Genomic DNA, 21,688 nt, shown 5'->3' on the forward strand with positions numbered 1-21,688 from the left:
AGGAGCTGGCTCTGGCTGTCAGAGCCTGGGTCAATATATGATAATGGGGCTTTGAAACGGCGCTGCTGCCCAGGACTCTGATTCACAGCTCCCCTCTGGTGCTTTCTCCCGCAGCCTGGAGGGGAAGGAGAATAAAATAAATAAGAGTAGAAGGGAAGGGGAAGAAGGGAGCTTAAATTATATATGAGTACTAAGTTTCCAGAGCCCCTGTGAGCAGCTCAGACAAGTGGTGTGGGGGTCAGAGCTCCCCTGTGCATCCCACTTTTGCAAATACTGCCCTGTGGGGTGTGGGTCAGGGTTTGCCCAGGGGCATGGCACCGTGCCAGGCTGCCTCTCTCCCTATTTGCTGCCACCCTCCTGCCCTCATGGGTCAGATCTGGAGGGTGCCATGGTCCCCAGAGGGATTCCCCTGGCACAGACTATAATTAGCATTAGCTGAGAGCTGCTAATGAGGTCTGGTGATGATCTTGTTTGCCACCCCATGGAGATGCCTCCACAGGAATGTGCCCTCACTCGGGTCCAGGGGACTGGGCTGGCCCAGGGCAGCAGGCAGGGATGGGACCCCCCACTCCAGGGTCCTGGTGTGGAGAGTTGGGGTGTCACAGACCCCCAGCCCAGGCAGGCTGGTGTAAGTGGGAGAGCAGTCAATGCCCCCATAAATCAGTGTGGGGAGAAGCTGCTTCAAAGTGAATCTGTTTCAAAGTCCTTGGGGCAGCAAAAAAAGTGGTGACCCTTATCAATTGAAGGAAAAAGCCTCATGTGAGGTATGCACCACCACAAGCTCATTCACAGGTCGAGGAAATGGAGGAGCTCAGCTATGCCCACGCAGCTGAAGATGCAAATTCCCAATCCACGAAATGGAGATGCAAAATCCAAAGCAATGGGGATGTTTTGGGGATGGAGCACTGGATGGTCCCATTCCCACAGCCTGAGCACTAGGATGTCCTGCGGGGATCCCAAACTCCACAGCTCTGCCTCTCACACGAATACTTCGACATTCCCAGCAGCTTCCACAAGATGGACCTCGGAGCGAGAGGAGGTGCCGGGCAGGGGGACCCGTCCCATCCCATCCCATCCATCCCACCCCGTCCCGTCCCATCCCGTCCCGCCTGCTGCCATCCAGAGGAGGCTCAGACTCCGGCCGGGATTTCCGCGGCATGGCTCGGCCTGTGGGGCTCTGCCTGCTGGCCCTGCTGGGGCTGGGGCTGGGGGTCCCATCCCCCTGCTGGGACCCCCGGGGGCAGCCCCGCCGCTGCATGCCCGTGTTCGAGAACGCCGCCTTCGGCCGGGCCGTCCGGGCCAGCAACACGTGCGGGTCTCCCCCCGAGGATTATTGCCTGCACATGGGTGCCCAGCACGCCAGCGCCCTGTGCCACCGCTGCGACGCCAGCGACCCCCGGCTCCACCACAACGCCTCCCTGCTCACCGACTTCCACAGCCAGGAGGAGAGCACCTGGTGGCAGAGCCAGTCCATGGCCTTCGGCATCCAGCACCCCAACTCCGTCAACATCACCCTGCACCTGGGTAAGCGCCAGCAGGAGCCGCGGCGGGGTCAGTGGAGGGAGATCGGGGTGCAGAGATGGGGCTGGATGCTCCTGAACCCTGCAGATCTTGCTACTAGCGCTGGGTTAAGGACAGGATCCTCCCCAGGGCTTTTTAGGGGGTGGATGGAGGGAGCTGCATTCTGCAGAGCACTGGAAGGACTCGGGGAGCATTGACTCCATCAGCCTTGCCCGGAATGCCAGGAGCTGTGCCTGTCTGTGCTGTTTCCCAGCCATGCCCGCAGTGCTGCTCCCCCCTTCACCCCAGGATGGTTTTTTCCCTGATTTTGGAAGCCTGAGGAGCAGGAGGCGGGATGCTTCCTACCCTGGAGAGCCCTGCCCGGGGAGGGTGGCTGCCGTGGGTGCCAAGCCCCTCCTGTCTCACCCCCGTGCGTTGCTCGGGGTGCCTGGTGTGTCTCAGGGTGCCGAGCTCCAGACACACCGTGCAATCCCAGTAGGTTTCCCCAGCTGGCATCAAACCCTCTGTGTTTTAAATACTGTGCAAGCCGCCCACCTGGAGGGTGCTTAAACCCATGGGGCATGCCTGGCATTTTAAAAAGGTTTTATAACATTTTCCTGCCATCTAAACTCTCCTGGCTGTTGGCCAGCGCTGTAAAATCTTCATTCTCTGCAGTCTCCTGCCATCTGCATGCCGAAGGCGGGTAGTGGAGGGGCTGCGGCTGGAGCCAGTGAGGGGACGGATGAGTGTCGGGGTGGTACCGATGAGGGCACAGCCGAGTGTTGGGGTGGCACCGGTGAGGGGATTGAGGGGACAGCCCAGTGTCAGCGTGGCACTGGTGAGGGGACAGTGGAGTGTTGTGTGGCACTGGTGAGGGGACAGCCCAGTGTCAGGGTGGCACTGTTGAGGGCACAGCCGAGTGTTGGGGTGGCACTGAGCTGTGCTGGTGGGACCCAGCGCGGTCGGGGTGGCCGTGGAAGGTCTGTGCCTGCCTGGCTGGGTGGAGGTCGCTGCTTTCCCAGCCCCCTGCGAGGGGAAGGACATCTGCTCCTGTCCCCGGGCTGAGGCTCAGCACCAGGAGCGATGCCGGAGGACTCTGCCATCCTCACTCCCTGCTCCTGCCAGCCCTGAGGGCATTATCCAGCCTCTTGCCCACCCAGCGCAGGCTGTCAGGTTGTCCCCAGTCCGTGTGTGGGTGACCCGGGGCACAGACCACCCGAATGCAGCCTGTGTGGCTGAACTGCTGCCGCCGCCGGGCGACTTTGTGGCCACCAGTCCCAGCTGTGCACAGCCACATGTGCGGGCTCTGCAAGCCCCGGGGCTGCTTTCCCATTCTCTGTCCTTCTTCCAGCTCTTCCCAGGCTCCTCTGTGGTGTTTCTTGGACCCCACACTTGGGTTTCCAGTGGAGCCCAGTCCCTGTGACTGCCCTGCTGTGTCTGTCTCTGTTAACACAGCCAAGGCTCAAGCACTGCACCGAGCTCATCTTCCAGCCCTACAGCCCCTCATGAGCTGGAGCATCCTCTGCCATTCTACCCTTCTTCCTACATGGCTCCTTTATCTTGCCATGCTAAAAAATACCATCTTGGTGCTTGGCACGTCATTGTTTGACCTTTCCCACAATTGCCAGGCCCTGTTCTTGTCCCAGCCACAGATGTTTTTATTGCTGCCTTAATGCTTTCACTCGGGTTAAGCAGAAAAAGCCCAACTTCAGTCCCCTGCAATGCAACCTGGGCTGAGTCCTTGCCCCTGAGCTCCACCAAGTAATTGGGTGTTCCATCCCATGCAGTGTGTCCCCTCAGCCTGCCTGTCTTGCTCACTCACACCTCTTGTAATTTCTGCAGCGTGGTTGCCTGGGGAGCTTATTAAATAAGACATGGGATGACTTGGACAAGACCCGTGTTTACCTGTGTGTTGTTGATTGGCGTTAATTAGATTATGCTCCTTTAAATCTCTCTCTCTCTGTGAGGTTCCAGCCATGCTGTTATGGTGCAGTGGGCTCGCAGCTGGTCGATCATCCCAAGTGTCCACAGCTCTTGTATTTGCCCTGTCAGATGTCAGGAAGGAACTCAAAATATCCGTGGCTTGCAAAGGCAGCAGACTCCAGGGCTCCTCAGGAAGCAATCTGAATGCCAATGGTTCGTTTTGGAGTGTCTAAATCAGGCATTATCTGTGTCTGTGACTCTGATTTTCCTGTAGGACTAGAGATGACAGGACATGTAGGTGACATGAGTGTCCCACATGCTCTTTTCCTCGTCTCCAGAATTCTCTTCTTGGAGCTCCAGAGCAGTACAAGCTGCAGTTTGGGCTCAGGGAAGGCAGGTGCACAGCTGGGAGAGCACCCAGGGGTCCTGGTGCTGCTTCTGCACCATTCCCAGCATTGCTGTCCAGCAGCATATCTGGCTTTGGGACATGTCACACCTGAGCAGCAAAGAGGAGACAGCCAGCCTGTGTTATTTTCTGGATAAATTTTTTTTTTTTTTTCCTTAGGAGAAATTGGCTGATTAAAAAGCCTGTCTGGGAACAGCACATGAAAATTCTCAGACAGCCTTTTTAATCAGCCAAATTTCTCCTCTCACGAAAATTCCTCAGGAAAGTGAATCTGCTCCACCCCAGCTGGAGGCACCAAAACGGGGCTGCCCCAGCGCGGCCATCCCCTCCCCTCATGCGGGGCCGCTTGGGGCAGGGGTGGTTTATTGACACAGCCCTGCCTTCCCTTCCTCTCCCAGAGCAAGCTGCCCCGGGAGGTGACGGCCCCGACCTCGCTGTTTTGGTAGAAACCCTCCGGGGACAGCGCTGTCTGGGAACCGGCGCCTGCCAGGCTCGGGGTGCAGGACAGGGCCACCCCCGCTGCCACCAGCGCTCTGAGGGAGGGGACAGGCACAAGGCGAGGGTGGCACAGCCCAGCTGAGCCCCTTCTCGTCACCTCCGGGTGGGCTGGCAGTGGCTCTGTCCCCCTCTCCCGGCAGCGCTTCCCGCATCCCTGATGGGATGCAGCTGCTTTTCCCAGCGCTGGTAGCCGGCTGCCTCGGCTCCCCCGCAGCAAAGTCGCAGCACATACGCGACAGAATTCATATGGGCCCAATTAAAGGCTTGTTTTCCTAGTCCCGGAATAACCCCTCTAACATTCCCAACTCATTATCTTTTCAAATAAAGCCAAAACCTTGCAGCTAATTGTTTTGTGCTGTCAGGAGTGGTGCTGTTATGGAGCAATTCGGGCTTTGAGCTGGTCCTTCATCTCTGGCAATTAAGTGGGTCTGATGTTCACTTTGGTGTTTTCTCTTTTCCTTTCTGCTAATCCTTTCAAGCTCTTTCAGAGCTTGCTAGGACGCCCCAAGGATTGGTGGCCTCTCTTTGTCTTCATCCCAGCAAAGATGGAAGCGATGCCAGGTCCTGGCATGCAGCTCGCTGGGAAGGGATTGGCCTTGACCTTTTCCAGCTCTCCATCCCTAAAGCACCACTGCCCTGGGGATGCTTTCAGTGCTGTGGGCCTAACTCTCTCCCACAGCCTGGATTTGGAGCTGCTCTTTGCAACCCACCCAGTGCACCACACAAGGGGTGGGCCCTGCACTGGGGCGAGAGCCAGCTTGGATCCAGACAGGGATTGGGCTGCACCAAGGAGGAGCTGTTGAGGGCAGATGGGTGAGTGTGACTGTGTTCACAGGGGTTCTTGGATGAGGGAAGAGATGAGGATCTGACTCCATGTTTCAGAAGGCTTGATTTATTATTTTATTATATATATTACATTAAAACTATACTAAAAGAGTAGAAGAAAGGATTTCATCAGAAGGCTAGCTAAGAATAGAATAGCAAAGAATGATAACAAAGGTTTGTGGCTCGGAAAGAGAGCCGGAGCCAGCTGGGCTGTGATTGGCCATTAATTACAAACATCCAATATGGGCCAATCAAAGATCCACCTGTTGCATTCCACAGCAGCAGATAATCATTGTTTACATTTTGTTCCTGAGGCTTCTCAGGGGGAAAAATCCTAAGGAAAGGATGTTTCATAAAAGATGTCTGTGACGGGTGAGGGCGGTGATTTGTCCATTTTTAGCTGTGCTGGGAGCTGCAGGGTGCTGTTGGGATAACCCAGGCTGTGGTGCCCATCGGGTGGACAGCACAGGGTCACAGCGTGGTGGCTCTGTCCCCAGGCAAAGCCTACGAGATCACCTACGTGCGGCTCAAGTTCCACACCAGCCGCCCCGAGAGCTTCGCCATCTACAAGCGCAGCCGCGCCGGGGGGCCCTGGGTGCCCTTCCAGTTCTACAGCGCCTCCTGCCACAAAACCTACGGCAAGCAGCCGCGGCAGTACCTGCGGCCCGGCGAGGACGAGCAGGTGGCCTTCTGCAGCGATGAGTTCAGCGACATCTCCCCGCTGAGCGGCGGCAACGTGGCCTTCTCCACCCTGGAGGGACGGCCCAGCGCCTACAATTTTGATGGGAGCCCCGCGCTGCAGGTGCCATCCGGGTGGGATTGGGGTGTGGGGCATGGAGCCTTGGGATCAAGGGAATTATTGCACCCAGCTGGGGATGAGCTGCAGCCTGGCTTGAAAATCTGCAGGATGTGGCCTAGTTGGGGTGGGAGATTGTGGCCCAGACCTCTTCACCAAGGTGGCTTCCCCATGTCCCCTGCAGGAGTGGGTGACAGTCACTGACCTGCTCATCTCCTTGAACCGGCTCAACACATTTGGGGATGACATCTTCAAGGACCCCAAGGTGTTGCAGTCCTACTACTACGCCATATCTGACTTCTCTGTTGGTGGCAGGTGAGGAGCAGCCAGGCAGAGGTATGGGGACCTTCTTGGGTCTGTGGGACTGGGGCAGCTGCTCCCCATCTCTTGTCTGAATTGTGATTTTGGGGCAAACTGCTCAGATGTGGCTTCCTCCATGTGTAAACTGGAGCTGGAAATGCAGAGATAGGTGATGAAATCTGGAGACCTCCGAGCTGTGCAGGAATATTCTTTTCCCCAGTAGCTCACTTCATGTGTCAGCAGTTGTATTTGCTTTGTTCCCTCCCAGCCCAATGGCCTTTAATGATGCTGGGGCTTGTGTTGCTCTTCCTGTGACCCTGCTGGTTCCTGGGCGCTGCAAAAGGGGAGCTGTGGGGTTCTAGTGGAAAGGTGACCTCTGAAGCTGCAGAGGCCACGGGCAGAGAAAGTTGGACAGCTGCCAGCAGGAAAGGGCAGCAGATGTGGGATAGAGATGCAGGTGGCACCCACTTTGTGCTGCCCATGGGCTGTGCTGCACATGCCCTTCCCCAGCTGGGAGGAGTGGAAAATCTTCCCATCTCTGAGAGCTCTGTCTGCCCCAGGCAGCGGGGCTGCGACAGCTCCCAGCCAGCAGACCTGGAGCTGTTGTCCCATCTCTGGGGCCAGCAGCTGGAGCTGGTCAGCACGAGCCACCCTCAGTGTGTGACCTCCCAACTGGCCAGAGTGGGAGAGCCTCAGGGACATGACAGGCGGCCTCAAGGCCAGCACAGCCTGAGCTGCTCTCACCCCACAGCCAGGCCAGCAGCAGGGTCACACACTGCATAGCCTGGGCACTGTGCCACTGCTGCTGCTGCCCACACTGTGCTCAGAGCGGCTGCCCCATGCTGGGGTCTCACTGCAGGTGCAAATGCAATGGCCATGCCAGCGAGTGCTTGCCAGACGAGGCCGGGCAGCTGGTGTGTGTGTGCCAGCACCACACGGCTGGCACCGACTGTGAGCGCTGCCAGCCCTTCTACCAGGACCGGCCCTGGGCGCGCGGCACGGCCGAGGCTGCCAACGAGTGCCTCCGTGAGTACCCCCCCGTGGTTCTGGGTGCCCTGCTGCTGCACCAGCTCACCTGGCACCTCCTGCCCTGATGGGTGCCCTGCTGCTGCATCAAGTCACCTGGCACCTTCTGCCCTGATGGGTGCCCTGCTGCTGCATCAGCTCACCTGGCACCTCCTGCCCTTCCTGCACTGCTCCATTTTGGGAGGGAGGGAGGGAGGATTTGTACCCCGGGGCTCCCCTTCGCTGCAGCACCCTGAGTACTCCAATTCCCTTTACCCCACGAGTGCAGCCATCTGCTCCCTGCATTGTACTGCACCCACCTCTGCTTCCGAGGGCACAGGCACTGCTGAAAACTCTCACTGCTGGGCCAAGGAGTCCCATCTGGGACCTCCAGTGCCCGCCAGGTGCCCACTCGTCCTCCCGCCTCTCCCGCAGCTTGCAACTGCAGCGGCCGCTCCGAGGAGTGTTTCTACGACCGGGAGCTGTTCCGGCGCAGCGGGCACGGGGGACACTGCCTCAACTGCCGCGACAACACGGCCGGGCCCCACTGCGAGAGCTGCAGGCAGAACTACTACCGCTGGGAGCCGCAGGGAGCCTGCCAGCCCTGCCACTGCCACCCCGCAGGTGCGTGCGGCAAAGCTAGCGATAACCCAGCCGGAGTTTGCCGGCAGGGATGGTTTTTGGTGGGTTCTCTCTTGCTCGGGGTTTCCTCGTCTTTCCCCGGCTGGGGTTGAGCCTCAGGGCTGGCCGGGGTCCCCGCAGGGTCCCTGCAGCCCCAGTGCGACAGCTCGGGGACTTGCGTCTGCAAAGCCAACGTGACGGGCTGGAAGTGTGAGCGCTGCAAGGACGGCTACCACAGCCTCAGCGAGGGCGGCTGCAGGTGAGGAGGAGCCCGGCCTGGGCAGGGGCAGCGGGATGGGACTGGTGCTCACCCCGTCCTACCTTTATCTCACCCCATCCTGCCTTTATCTCACCCCATCCAGACCCTGCAGCTGTGACCCCGCGGGCAGTGTGGGCACCTGTGACCCCAACACGGGACGCTGCACCTGCAAGGAGAGGGTGGAGGGACACCTGTGCAACAGGTGAGCACCTGGCATGGGGACAGGAACACTGTCCCTTTCCAGTCTTGGACTTGGTGGCAGGGCTGTGGGGCTGCATTCCTGTGGACCACTGGTGCTGTGCTCACAGGAGCTGTCACAGTGTCCCACACAGTGACACTGCCGTGGTTCCCCGCCCTGTGCCACATTCTCCTGTTTCCTCCCCGTGCCCAGGTGCCAACCAGGCTGGTTTAACCTGCAGCCCCACAACCCCATCGGCTGCACCAGCTGCTTCTGTTATGGCCACTCCAGCGCCTGCAGGGCGGCAGACGGATACGAGGAGACCCAGATCTGCTCCGACTTCAGCCAAGGTAACGAGCTCCTCCAGCCCCAGGTGAAACAGAGGGCACTGCTCTGCCAATTTCAGCCAAAAATGTTTGGGAAGGATGTGGTTGAATGTCCCCCTTTGGGGCTGAGCATCTCCCTTTGGAGCTAACTGGTGCTGATGGGTGGAGAGAGATTTCTCTGGGTTGCCCCTGTCAAATTTCTGCTTCTGCCCCCAGCTCCATGGGGACAGGGTGTCGTGACTCCCCGTGGCATCCCTCCATGCGAACCTGCTCCTGGGGCTGTGCATGGCTCAGGGAGGGCTGTGGGACCAGGCATGGACATTGCACCACACCAGGGACGGCAGGAGCACTAAAGATCCGCTCAGAAAGATAAAAAAACCAATAGGACGGAGCCTGCTGGGAACTTCCCCAATTATTCCCTTCTGTCCCCGTGCTGGGCTGGGATGTGACATAGCGGTTGGACGGGCGGGAGGGAGGGAGGTGGCGCTTTTGCCTGGCTGCTGGCAGGGCTGGGTGCGTGCGGGATGCTGGGGAAACCCTGCCATCTGCCGCACGCTGCGGGGACACCGCGGGGACACCGCGGGCACGGGCACCCCCGGCGGGCACCCCGCGCTTCCCAGATGGATGCGAACGCGCCAGGCACGGGCGGATCTTAATTGCCTTTAAACCGCGCTGCCAATTGCTGTGCTGCTGGAATGTCTTCACGGCCTTGAAACCGAGCCAGGGTTTAAACCGAGCCTTTTTTTCTATCCTTCACACAGCCAGTTTGGGGCTGCTCCTTTGGGGACTGGTTTGGCAGTTTCTGAGCTGAGATGCAGCCACAGCACCCTCCTAAATCCCTGCTCCCCAAAACATTCCCCAGCCCAAAGTGGAGGGAGATCAGATGGAATTTTCTTACACTGGGTGAAAGTATAAATTGGGGATGATTTGATAACAGAGCACAGCCCACTTGAGAGATTTCCAAGTGTTTGTCCTGCAGAGCTGGAAGAAATAACTAACCCTGCAGAACAGGGGGGAGTTTAACTGGTTTCTTAAGGAAACCAACTTAATGGAACTATGGCCCATCTCTTCTGGGCTTCTCCAGCATTTCTCCTCAGGCTTCCTGTGCTCACCAGCACACAGTAATGTTAGAACGGCAGCACAGACAGGAGGGCAAAAGTTTAAAGATAATAATTTCCTCCAAATCTAAGAAAATAAATAGACGAGGGGTGGTTAAATCCACCCTCCAGTTTGTGAGAGCAGAGAGCCTAAGTGGGGCAGGGTGTTAGAAAATGCTGGCCCCTTCCAAGACTCGAGAGAGTGTTGGGAGCAGGGACAGAGCCCCTGAAAGCAGTGCCCTGCTGGTGCTGTGCTGGCAGGCACTCGCTGCTCCCTTAGCTGTGCCCTGTCACTGTATTGTCACACAGGGCTGGAGGGCTGGGCTGCCACAACTCCAGGCACCACAGAGCTGCCTCTGCGCTGGGCTGGCCGGGAGATCATCGCCGAGTGGGATGGAGAGGAGCCAGTGGATTTCCTTGCACCAGGTACTGTGTGTGCTGCGTCCCTGGGGGCTGCTCTGCCATGGGGTGCTCTTGTCCCACTGCCATGCTGGTGCAGGAGGCACTGGGCTCCACTCCAGAGCTAAGAGTATTTCCATAGCAGAACACAGAGTGGTGGGCATTGGAACAGTGCATTGGGACCCCAGGAGGGCTGGCTGGAGCTGGCACCACCCTAGGAGGGTGGCTGTGGCTCCTGAGGGTGGTGGTGGGAATAGAAATGCAGAGCTGGTGCCTTCATGTCCTGTAGACTTTGCTCCTCTCTCCCCTCACAGAGAAGTTTCTGCAGAACCAGCGCCTCAGTTATGGGCAGCTCCTGTCCCTGCTGCTGGGAGTGGAGAACGGGACAAGAACAGAACCTGGGGTGCCCCTGCTCCAGGTCCAGCTGCTGCTGGAGGGTGAGGGGATGAAGATCACCATGTCCAGCAGCAAGAGCCAGCTCCAGCATGGAAAGCAGGCTGTCACCTTCAGGTACCCATCACGGTGTTTTGGGGAGCCTCAGTGGGTTTAGGGCTCAGTGCCTGATTTGTCTGGGGTGCTCTTTACTGCTCTCTGCCCATCTCGGGGACCCCCTGCCCAGGTCCCAGCCAGGAGCTGAGCTGTCCTGCAGCACCCAGCCCATGCTGGCCCTGTCCTGCCTTCCCCATTCCCTCTCCAACAGGCTGCACGAGGCAGAGGAGGGTGCAGAGCCTTTGCTGTCAGCCTTCAGCTTCCAGCGCCTGCTCTCCAACCTGAGCTCCCTCCGCCTCCGCGTGAGCCACGGCCCCGGGAGAGGTGGGTGGCTCCACAGGACATCCCATGGGGACCAGGCTGGGGTGGGACTGAGACATTTCCACAGGACAATCCCATGGGACCAGGCTGGGGTGGGTCTGGAGACATCTGCACAGGACATCCCATGGGACCAGGCTGGGGTGGGACTGAGACATTTCCACAGGACATCCCCATGGGACCAGGCTGGGGTGGGTCTGGAGACAGTGAAGCAACATCAGGCTCTCAAGGATGAGAGGGATTGTAGGGGGGTGTTTTGGGGCAGGGGCTGCCTCCTCTCTGTGAACACCTCTGGGCTCTCAAGGAGGTGTTTTGGGGTCTGTCTGGAGCATTTCAGAGCAGAGCAGGGCATGCAGCACCCCATTCCCACACGGCTCTCCCCTCTCACAGGCAGGCTGTCCCTGAGCCAGGTCCAGCTCACATCTGCTCGCCCCGGGCCGGGCCCACGGGCGGGCTGGGTGGAGGAGTGCACGTGTCCCACGGGATACAGCGGGCAGTTCTGCCAGTCCTGTGCACCTGAATTCAAGAGGGAGATCCCATTTGGCGGCCCCTTCGTCAGCTGCGTGCCCTGCACCTGCAACCAGCACGGGGACTGCCACCCCCTCACAGGTGTGCACCCTCCAGCCCCGCCACTCACCTGCTGCTCCCTGTGTGGGTGACAAATCCCTGCCTTTGCTTGCTCTGAGGGAAGCTGGGAACCACTGGTGAGGCTGTGATTCCCAAAATCTGCAAGCTGAATCGCTTGGGTGGTTCTAGGGACCGGGTTCATAACTGCAAAGATAGAGATTATTAATGAAGTGCAATAATGGTAATAATCTATAATTAGAGGAGCATTTTTCATGATACTTTATGACTTCTAAGGAGGAGAAAGGAAGGGTGCTGGTGCTCAGAGGAGCAGGGACCAGGGCAGCAGAGAGGGTTTATCTAGGCTGGATCTCACAGACAGCTTCACTGCCTGATGAGAGGAGCAGGACCAGGGGCAGCTCTGGAATCTGCAAACTGAGGGTTAACCTGAGCAGAGAAACAAGTAAAAAAGCAGGAAAACACAGAGGGAAGACACCAGAGGAGCCAGATCTTGTGCTGCCAGCCCAACCCCTGGTGGCTGGCTTTCCTCAGTGGGGAGCAATAATGATGTACAGCAGGGATGGAGAGGGCTTGGGGAGGCAGAGAGCTCGGCAAATGCCCCTGCCCTGCCCACGGAACCACGGCGGCAGCTCTGCAAACCCGCCCTCATCCCGCAGAGCGGGGCTGGCGCCACGACTGCACAATCCCCAGGGATGGGGCCAGACTTTTGATGTTCCGGCCTGGGCGCTGCCAGCCTGCGCATTTCCTTTCGTTTATTTTTCCACTTCTTCCTGCCACCCGCTTTTTCTTTCTTTTCCATCGTCTGACTCTGCCTGGATGTGGGGAAAATGGAATAACACCCCCTCCTGTGCAGCCTTCCTGGTATGACCCGACCCCACAAAACACGGGGGGAATCCTCCCCCGACTCCTCTGTCTCCAGCGAAGCAGAGCATCTGCCTGGAGCTGGGGGTTCCTTGAGCACTCTGCCTCCTCTTCCTCCCTCTCCTCCTCACAGCCCATTTCGGAAGGCTGACTCAGAGGCTCGGCTCGCTCTGGAGATGCTCCCCGGTGGGTGCCGGGCCGGCTGTTTGTGTTTTCCGAGCCGGGCTGGAAAGGACGCGCCTCGATGCTCGGAAATGTGTTGTGGATTACGGCAGGCGCCGGCAGCCCCCACGCACACTGATGGTGCTGTTTGCGCCAGCGCTGCCTCGTCCCTGCATCGCTGCGGCCTCCGTGGCCTCTCCAAAACCTTCTCCCTCTACCAAAGACTGGGCAAGGAGGGAAAATGTCCCAAGCGCTGGTTGGGGATGTGCAACCCCTCGCTTGGAGCTGCACATCCCTCTTGTCATGCTCAGCGCTGGGCTCTGAGGGGTTCCACTGGATTGCATCTAAGCCCCACCCTTACTACGGGGTGTTGGGGTCAGTTGTAGCAGTGGTTGCAGGGTGAGGTTGACTAGTAAGTTTACGGGTCTCTTTTGTGCCTTTGGTGCTCGTTATAGTTTATTTAGGGGGGATGTTGGTAGTGTTTGTTTATTCAGTGTCATTGGCGGCGGATCCCCATCCGGAAGCTTGGGCTAGTCGGGGTGTTGTTGGTTATGGTCTTGGGATAGGGTTGGTTGTGGTGGTGGGGCTTGTTCATGGGGCTGTGTTGGAGTTATTAGCAGATTTTCCTCCCCGCAGGGTACTGCCAGTGCTCACACAACACAGAGGGTCCCTCCTGCGAGCGCTGCAGCCCCGGCTTTTACGGCAACCCCTTCGTGGGGCGCTCCGATGACTGCAAGCCCTGCCCCTGTCCCGGCCGCTCGCCCTGCACCGAGGTGCCCAGCACTGGGGAGGTGGTGTGCACCCACTGCCCCCCAGGGCAGAGAGGTGAGGCCGGGCCTGGGTGGGCACAGGGGCCATGGGCAGCGTGGGCACGGCTGGATCCTCGCCACCCTTCCACCTTCCCCAGGAAAGCGCTGTGAGCTCTGTGATGATGGGTTTTTCGGGGACCCCCTGGGGCAGAGAGGCCCCGTGCACCCCTGTGAGCCCTGCCAGTGCCACGGGAACGTGGATCCCAATGCCGTGGGGAACTGCGACCCCGTGTCCGGCCGATGCCTGCGCTGCCTCCACAACACAATGGGCGAGCACTGCGAGAGGTGCCGGCCGGGCTTCTACGGGGATGCGCTGGCTCCCAGCCCTGCTGGGAAGTGTGCTCGTAAGTACAGCCCCGGGGCACAGCTCACTCGCAGCCAAAACCCTCCCAGCAGTGCAGGCAGAGGGTGGAAGGGGATGCCCAGCAGGTTTAGGGGCTGATGGATGGTCCAGGTTGCCCCCCCCCCGTTCCCCTTTGCCCACTTGCTCCACTGCCATCCTTCCCCAGAGGTACTCTGGCTTGCAGGGGCTCTTTGGAGCCCTGGCTGATGGGGGAATATGGCTCTCCACGTTGTCAGGAGCTCAGGCCCAGTGCACCATTCCTGCAGGCCAATCCACCAGCCCCATGCTGGGATTTAAGGGTTATTTTGTCTGGTTATGCTGGGATTTAAGGGTTATTTTGTCTCCCATAGCTTGTGATTGCAACCCCAGTGGCTCAGACCTGAGGCTAGAGGGCTGTGATCCTGTCACAGGCCAGTGCCACTGCCTCCCACACGTGACAGGCAGAGCCTGTGGGCAGTGCCAGCCTGGCTACTACGGCCTGGAGCCCACCGTGGGGTGCAGGAGGTATGTGGGGCATCCCACGGGGCTGCCAGGGATGGCTCCATGCTCCCAGCTCTGCTCTCTGCACTGATTTCCTGCTCATGACCCTCCACTTCTCATGCCAGCTGTGAGTGCCACCCAACAGGGTCACGGGACAGCGGGTGCCACGCGCTGATGGGGCAGTGCTCCTGCCAACCTGGTGTCACAGGCAGGAGATGTGATCGATGCCAGCACGGCTTCTTCGGCTTCTCTGCCAGGGGCTGCCGAGGTAAGGGGCACGGGTGCTGCATCTTTGTCCCCAAAGCGGGGCTGGCAGCCACACTGAGACGCCTTTCTGCCCCCACTGCAGCCTGCAACTGCTCCCCGCTGGGCTCCATCACCCCGCAGTGCCACGAGAACAGCACCTGCCTGTGCCACCCTGGCTTTGTGGGCTACAAATGTGACCGCTGCCAGGCCAACTTCTTCCTGGAGCCGCTGAGCTCCCGCTGCCAGCAGTGCCCTGCCTGCTACGGGCTGGTGAAGGACGAGGTACAGCCTGTGACAGGCACAGCAGCCCTGTGTGACCGTGTTCACAGGGGTCTGAGGATGAGGGAAGAGATGAGGATCTGACTCCATCTTTAGGAAGGCTTGATTTATTATTTTATGATATATAGTATATTAAAACTATACTAAAAGAATAGAAGAAAGGATTTCATCAGAAGGCTGGCTAAGAATAGAAAAAGAAGGAATGATAACAAAGGTTTGTGTCTCAGACTGTCTGAGTCAGCTAGACTGTGATTGGCCATTAATTAGAAACAACCACATGAGACCAATCACAGATTCACCTGTTGCATTCCACAGCAGCAGATAAGCAATGTTTACATTTTGTTCTTGAGGCCTCTCAGATTCTTAGGAGGAAAAACCCTAAGGAAAGGCTTTTTATAAGAGATGTCTGTGACACCCGTGCAGTGCCTCACTGTCTCCCCCGTGTCCCCTGTCCTGCCCACAGGCTGACCGCCTGAAGGCCAGGCTGCAGGAGATGGAGGAGTGGCTGCAGAAGCCAGGCTGTGACACCCACCCGGGCCAGGCTGCCATGCTGGGAGATGCACCCCGTGGAGATGGGCTGCCCAGCCCACACCTCCTCAGAGGTACAGGGGACTCTCCTTCCTCCCACCCATTTCACCCTCTGCTCCCTCAGGGTGCTGTGACATGCTGGGGGGGTGTAAGGAGGTGAGCTCTGGACCCAGTGTGGTGTGGGGGCAGTGGAGGGGACATGCCTTTTTGGGACATGCCTTTTTGGGAGGACAGAGCACTGCAGGGATGCTCACACCACTGAGGTCTTGGAGCAGGCAGTGATGGGCATTATTGGGGGGTACCGTTTGGGTGCTGAATTCCTGGCTTCCCCCTGAGCACCCAGAGGGACTGTACTCCCCTTTCAGCAGTAGGTGTTAGGGCCTGGGGCATGGGGCAGCTCCACAGGGCAGGAGGGAGCTCTGAGCAACCCCAACGGGCAACGAGATGCTTGTGCTGCCCACAGGTGCCTGGGCCACCCTCCTGGTGCAGGTGGGGCAGCTGGCAGGGGCACTGAACACTGCACAAGGCCGTCTCAGCAATGCCAGCCAGGCCACCAGCTGCTCCCATCACGGACCCCCCAAGACCTGCACGCTGCTCTCGGAGATCAGGACCGTGCTGCAGTCGGCTGAGCAGGAGATCCTGCATGCTGCTGACACCCTGGCTACCACGGTGGGGGCTCCTGAGGGGGGTGGTGGCAATCCTGGGGGGCACTGGATTGTTGGGGTGGGATGTGAGCAGCAGAGTGAGTGAGTAAGTGGGAAAGCCTGGGCTCCATGTGGATATAGCCCTCCTTGCAGCTGAGTCAAGAGGAGATATTCTCCTTGCTCTGGCCCTTTGGGAGATTCTTGGTGGTGCTGGGCCAGCAGGGTGCAGGGGTGCCTGCCCCCTGCCAGGGTCTCAGTGCTGCTGTTTGCGTTCCAAGGAAATTCCCCAGGAAATCCCACAGCAGCCCACAAACTGGAGCCACTGGGCACTGGAGGCTCAGGCTCTGTCCAAGAGGTAAGATTTGAGCAGGCAGAGGAAGCTGTCAGCCCAGCTGGGGGTGCAGGGGGCCCATTTCTTTACCAGGAGCCCAATCCTGATTTCCTCTGTATGGGTGTCCTTGTCCCTGCAGCCACAAGGACTCCATGGCACAGGTGGAGGCTGTGGTCAGGAGAGCACTGCATGCCTCCAAAGCCAGCTCCGAGCTCCTGAGGAACCTGCTGGAGAGGAACAGCACACAGGACGTGCAGCACGAGCTGGAGGCTGGGTGAGGGGCTGGCAGGGCACCAGAGCCCCTTTCCTCTGGCCAGGTCCCTGTCACAGAGATCAGTCACAGGGATTTGGCACCTGCCCAACAGGCATGTGCTGAGCACCTTCAAACTCATTGCATCACCGTGCTGTAAAGCAGAGGGACAGGGTGCTGTGTGCTGTGGGGGTTCAAGAAAAGCCCCAGAATTTCCTGCTACATCCATGTCCAGGGCCACATTGTCCTCTTCATCCTTGAACGGACCAGAGGGCCCTGGCTGACAGCAGTGCTCTGTGTAGGTATGAGGAAATCCAGCGGGCACAGGAGGAGCTGGGTGCTGGCATGGCAGAGGTGGCAGCGGAGGCCAGGAGGGCTCTGGCAGCTGTGGAACAGGCACAGGCTGACCTGGCTGAGAGACTCTTGCAGGTGGCTGCTCTGGGGCAGGTGAGCAGCACCCAAACTACAGCTCCTGCTGGCACCCCTACCTCCTGCTTTACCAAGCTGGGAGATGATCTCATGGAGCCTTTGGCACTCCTGATCCTGCAGCAGGTGCTGCCAATGCAGGCTGCAGACCTGGCACAGGAGCTGGCAGTGCTGGAGCAGGCAGCAGCAGCCCAGGAGCCCCTGGCTCAGCAGGCTGTGGAGGCATCCCATGCACTGACAGCTGGATTGCACCTGGAGCTGCAGAGGACTCGTGGCTTCAAGCAGGTAATTGCTGCTCACAGGAATGGGAAAACCCATCCCTGCTGCTCCTGCAGCCAGGTGTGGTCAGCTTCATTCCTCCCAGATGCCTCCCAGCTGCCCAGCCTCATTCCTCCTCTCTCCTCTCCAGCTGCAGGACCAGGCTGGCTCTGCCCATGACATGGCCACCATGGCTGTCTCCCGAGGAAAAGCTGTTCTCTCTGATGCTGAGTCCCTCCTAGCCAGCTTGGAAGGTAAAAGGCACCAGCTGGAGCATCTCCAGTCACAACCTGGCTCTCACCAGGTGACAAGGGGAGAAAAGGACAGTTTGGTGATGGCCAGGTTGCTCCCATAGGCATGAAGAAGGTGCTGGGGCATCGGAAGAGTCAGGCTGCCCTGAGGAGGAGGATGACCACTGTGCGGGACAGAGTGGTGGTGGATGCTCAGAGGAAGATTAAACAGGCAGAGAAGACACTGGGAAACTCCCTGTCCATCTCCACCACAGCCCAGAGGACAGCTGGGGAGGCTGAGAAACTCTCTGAGGAGAGTACCAAGGTCTGAGCTGAGGCATTGCGGTGGAGCTGCTGGGCATGGCCAGGCTCACAACCATCACCCAGAGAGCCCAGGCTGCTGCAGGCAGGGCTGTGTGTCCCCAGGTGACTGTCCCCATCTCTGTCCCTTTGCAGAGGGCACGGGCTGTGCTGCAGGAGAGCAAACAGGCCCTGAAACACGCCAGCCAGCTCGCCATGCGTGCCAATGAGACCCAGTGGGAGCTCTCCCGGCAGGAGCACATGGCTGAGAAGCTCAGAGGAGACCTGGAGGAAGCACAGCAGGTCAGCTGGGCTCCCTTGGGCAGGCTGTGTCCTCCAGAGCATGGAGGCAGCTTTGCCCACAGCCCAAAGCATAGGGAACAATCTGGTTTGGGAGCTCCACTGTAGGGACAACACCTTGGGGAGCTCCACTGTAGTGACAACACCTTGGGGATGTTCCTGGGATCTCCTCCACCATCCAGCCAAGGGTCAGTGGTGTCCCTGATCTGGGTGTCTGTCTCTGTTGGAAGGTGGGGTCAGAGGTGAGTGAGATGGCAAAAAGTCTCCAGGACGCACGGAGCTCCCTCATGTCGGACATCGAGACCCTGAACACCCTGCTGAACAGCCTAGGTGAGACCTGGGGGGAAATGGGGTGTGGGTTCCAGGGAGAGGGCTGGGCTCTCGGGGGCCTGGGCTCTCCTGCTCACTGCTACTCCTGCCTGATGGCCATCCAGGCTGAGCTGGGTGCTCTTTTGGCTGAGATATCCATGGTCTCAGCAAACTTCTTTAAGGCTCGTGTCTTGAGGAAAACCCTCATGAGGAATTGAGTTGGGGCTTGCTGAATATGTGTGCTCATGTCTGCTCTGGGTACACTGATCTCCCTTGGGATCCTCAGGGGGAGCAAGGCTGGCAAAGTCCCTTTGGAACTGAGGGCTGTGCTAGACTGGTTTGCTCCTTGTTGCCGGTTGGTCTTGCTCCAGCTCCTCCTGTTTTTATCATGTGGGTTTATTTCTGAGCATTCCAGGACTCTTGCATCCAAGAAACTTTGCAAAAGCCTGGAAACCATGACCCATTTGTAGGAATGAGAAGTGCCCAGGCCCTGCCTGGAGCCACAGCTCTGTTTGCTTGTCTGTGATCAGTGAGAAGCTGCAAAGCCTCCATGCCCTGCTGCACCCACTCCTTATAGTCTGCCTGGTGCCATGGACTACATCCAGAACATCTCCTGTCCCCTTCTCTGCTCTCATCCATGTCCTCTCCTGTGACCGTGTTCACAGGGGTCTGAGGATGAGGGAAGAGAAGAGAATCTGACTCCATGTTTCAGAAGGCTGATTTATTATTTTATGATATATATTATATTAAAACTATACTAAAAGAATATAAGAAAGGATTTCATCAGAAGGCTGGCAAAGAATAGAAAAGGAAAGAATGATAACAAACGCTTGTGGCTCAGACTGTCTGTCCAAGCCAGCTGGGCTGTGATTGGCCATTAATTAGAAACAACCAACATGGGCCAATCACAGATCCACCTGTTGCATTCCACAGCAGCAGATAATCAATGTTTACATTTTATTCCTGAGGCCTCTCAGCTTCTCAGGAGGAAAAATCCTAAGGAAAGGGTTTTTCATAAAATATGTCTGTGACACTGTCCCTCCTTGCCCAGGTGAGCTGGAGCAGGACACGGAGGTGGAGGCGGTGCTGAGCGCTGGGAGGCTGCAGCTGGAGCAGCTGTGGCTGCGCCTAGCCACACCAGGTCCCCTGGCCAGGCAGCTCAGGCGGCTGCAGCAGGAGGCAGCACGGCAGCAGGAGCAGATCCAGGCGTTTGAGAGCGACTTGGCTGAGATCCGGGCCGACAAGCAGAACTTGGAGGACATTTTGAGGAGCCTCCCTGAGAGCTGCTCCAAGTGACAGGTGGCTGGCTGCTGCCACACGTCCTCCGTGCCCACCCTGCACAGGGAATGGCAGAGGGAAGGACACTCTGCATTCACCAGCACCAGTCCCTCCCACTGCACTGTCCTCCTACAGTATCACACCCCAGGTCCTTCTCCACACCCATTCAGGCTCTGCACCTCAAGCACTCTGCAGCACAACTCCAGCCACCACCTCTGTCCTTGGGATGGGGGGACACCCACCCACAGGGGCACTGATGTTTCTGTGCAGGATATGGAGCCATTCCAGGGTTGGTCTCCCACTGCAGAGTGAACAAAGAATCCTCACAGATCTCCTCCATCCCTCCTTTCCCATCGCAGGGACAGCTTACCAAGTATGCAATGTACCCAAGCTGTACTGCCTGGCACTCCCTCCTGCCCCAGGAGAAGAGAGAGGCTCTCACACATGCTGGAAGCTGGTCCTGCTGCACAGCACCCTGCAGTGCTGTGGTCACAGAGGTGCAGAGAGGAATCCTGGTGAAGCCAGGCACAGAGCTGCTCGCCGGAGGGCACACAGCTTGCCTGCCTCCCAAGGGAAGGGAGCTCACAGCAAGGAGGGCTCAATTAATGAGCAGAAACAAAGCAAAGATGGATCCTCACCCAGCTCCTGGAAGGCAGGTGGGACATCCTCAGCCTGCTTCAGTATGAGAGGAGCTCAGATCTTGCTGTTCCCTTGCTCCAGGGTAAGACAAGGCCGCAGCCAGCTCTGCTTGGCTCACTGAATGTCACCAGGCATGGCTACAAAACAGCCAATTGCCACCAAGTCCCAGAGATGCAGCCAAGGGAGGTGCCAGAGCAGCAGCACCCACAGCCCCACCAGAGAGGAGCTGGCTGATGGCAGCAGGCTGTGCAGCCTGTGTGGACTAGATGGGGAACAGCTGGACACCGCTCCTGCCTGTGTCACTCCCACGGGGTGGCAGAGGTCAGGGGCTGTATTGCCTTTAAAGGAAAGGCATTTCTGTTCCTCTGTGCTCCCGTGTGGGCTGGGCTGCAGGACAAGCCAGGTCCTGGCTCAGCCCACCTTGCGCTGGCTGTGCGGTGACTCCAGGTAGCTAAAGTCATTCCCATGGGACCAGAAACGAGTCCCCAGGCTGGAGCTTGCTTCATTTTTTAACCGGTTTTACCTATGGTTTTTTTTCTGCTCACACTGCTGCAAATCAGGTTTGCTAAAGTCTTGTGTAATTTATGTAAAATTGCTGCCATCGATGTTGAATTCCCCCAGCAACATCTCTGGTGGGTCCAGTGGCCTGGAAGGAACACAGGATTCTCCTGCTGAGAACAAAGCCACCGCCCTTCTAATTCTGCACAAAAGCTGCCCGAGGAGTGGGGTGCCAGAGCTGCAGTGCTGTGGGGGTGTGATGGCAGGGGCTCCCCTGCTGCTGCCCAAGGACAGCTCTGGGAAAGCAAAACCATGGAACAGCGAGAGCACAGCGTGATCCGGCTTGGCCAGAGGCAGGGGGCCATGGCCACTCACTGTCTCTCTGGGAGGACAATTATACTTCTCCAGTGAACACACAAATTTGCTGCTCTTACAGAAATGTCAAGCCTCTGCTGTGTGCCTGCTGCTGAAGCTGTGGTTCACGCTGCCTCCTGCTCTCCCTGGAACTCTGTTTTTCGCTGGTGCCACCTGCCTAGAGCTGTATCCATTAAAAATTCTTAATATAACACACAGCTGTCCATCCAGGGTGCGTGGCGGCAGGAGAGCACGCTGTACCTGAATCTGCTGCTTTTAAAGAGCAGGGGATGAGATGCGGCTGCATTTGGGGTGGTGAGGGGCAAATGTCTGAAAATTCTAGCATGAAATCATGCTAGAACATGATTTTAAAATGAGGTGTCAGGGTGGCAGCGAGGAGGTGCGACCCTGGCCGGGACACGCATGGCCGGGACATCACCTTGGTCCATCCCTTTTCCCGCTGCTCGCACTCCAGCGTTAATCCAGCGCCTGGAAGCGGCTGTGCCATCCCGCCCCTGTGGCTCTGCGGGGCGATGCCGCTCCCAGGGCAGCTCCGAGCGATGCCCGGTGTCCCGGAGCCGCGTCCTGCGGGCGGTGCGGGCACAGGGAGCCGATCCCTTCCCTCCTGCGGGATGCCC

At 58.4% G+C, this 21,688-nt stretch overlaps 1 protein-coding gene across 2 annotated transcripts; it reads left to right on the top strand.

Annotated features, from left to right (window-relative positions):
• Nucleotides 1-707: 707 nt before the first annotated feature.
• Nucleotides 708-21,262, top strand: LAMC3 (laminin subunit gamma 3). Of its 2 annotated transcripts, none has more exons than XM_074556674.1 (28): nt 708-1,524; nt 5,650-5,954; nt 6,133-6,263; nt 7,108-7,274; nt 7,689-7,877; nt 8,016-8,133; nt 8,237-8,335; nt 8,525-8,661; nt 10,044-10,160; nt 10,448-10,643; nt 10,834-10,946; nt 11,331-11,549; nt 13,185-13,373; nt 13,456-13,701; nt 14,051-14,204; nt 14,306-14,448; nt 14,530-14,708; nt 15,169-15,307; nt 15,697-15,902; nt 16,156-16,232; nt 16,348-16,482; nt 16,761-16,905; nt 17,011-17,169; nt 17,294-17,396; nt 17,498-17,697; nt 17,829-17,975; nt 18,203-18,302; nt 19,333-21,262. In XM_074556674.1, exons 1-28 carry the CDS (start codon nt 1,158-1,160, stop codon nt 19,575-19,577), a joined length of 4,725 nt encoding a protein of 1,574 aa, XP_074412775.1. In that variant the 5' UTR covers nt 708-1,157; the 3' UTR covers nt 19,578-21,262. The 2 variants fall into 2 exon arrangements, with proteins under 2 accessions (XP_074412775.1, XP_074412774.1); XM_074556673.1 differs by having other exon boundaries at nt 711-1,524; nt 17,008-17,169.
• The last annotated feature ends 426 nt before the right edge of the window (nt 21,263-21,688 follow it).

This window comes from Zonotrichia albicollis, chromosome 21 (genome assembly GCF_047830755.1).
Source record: "Zonotrichia albicollis isolate bZonAlb1 chromosome 21, bZonAlb1.hap1, whole genome shotgun sequence".
Taxonomy (NCBI): Eukaryota; Metazoa; Chordata; class Aves; order Passeriformes; family Passerellidae; genus Zonotrichia; species Zonotrichia albicollis.

What these genes read in the sequence shown, in the direction of transcription:
- LAMC3 (XM_074556673.1), top strand. Translation starts at nt 1,158, where the DNA reads ATGGCTCGGCCTGTGGGGCTCTGCCTGCTGGCCCTGCTGGGGCTGGGG. An exon ending in CTCTGCCAGGGGCTGCCGAG is followed by an intron (nt 14,449 to 14,529) that starts GTAAGGGGCACG and finishes CCCCCACTGCAG; the next exon opens with CCTGCAACTGCTCCCCGCTG. An exon ending in CTGACACCCTGGCTACCACG is followed by an intron (nt 15,903 to 16,155) that starts GTGGGGGCTCCT and finishes TTGCGTTCCAAG; the next exon opens with GAAATTCCCCAGGAAATCCC.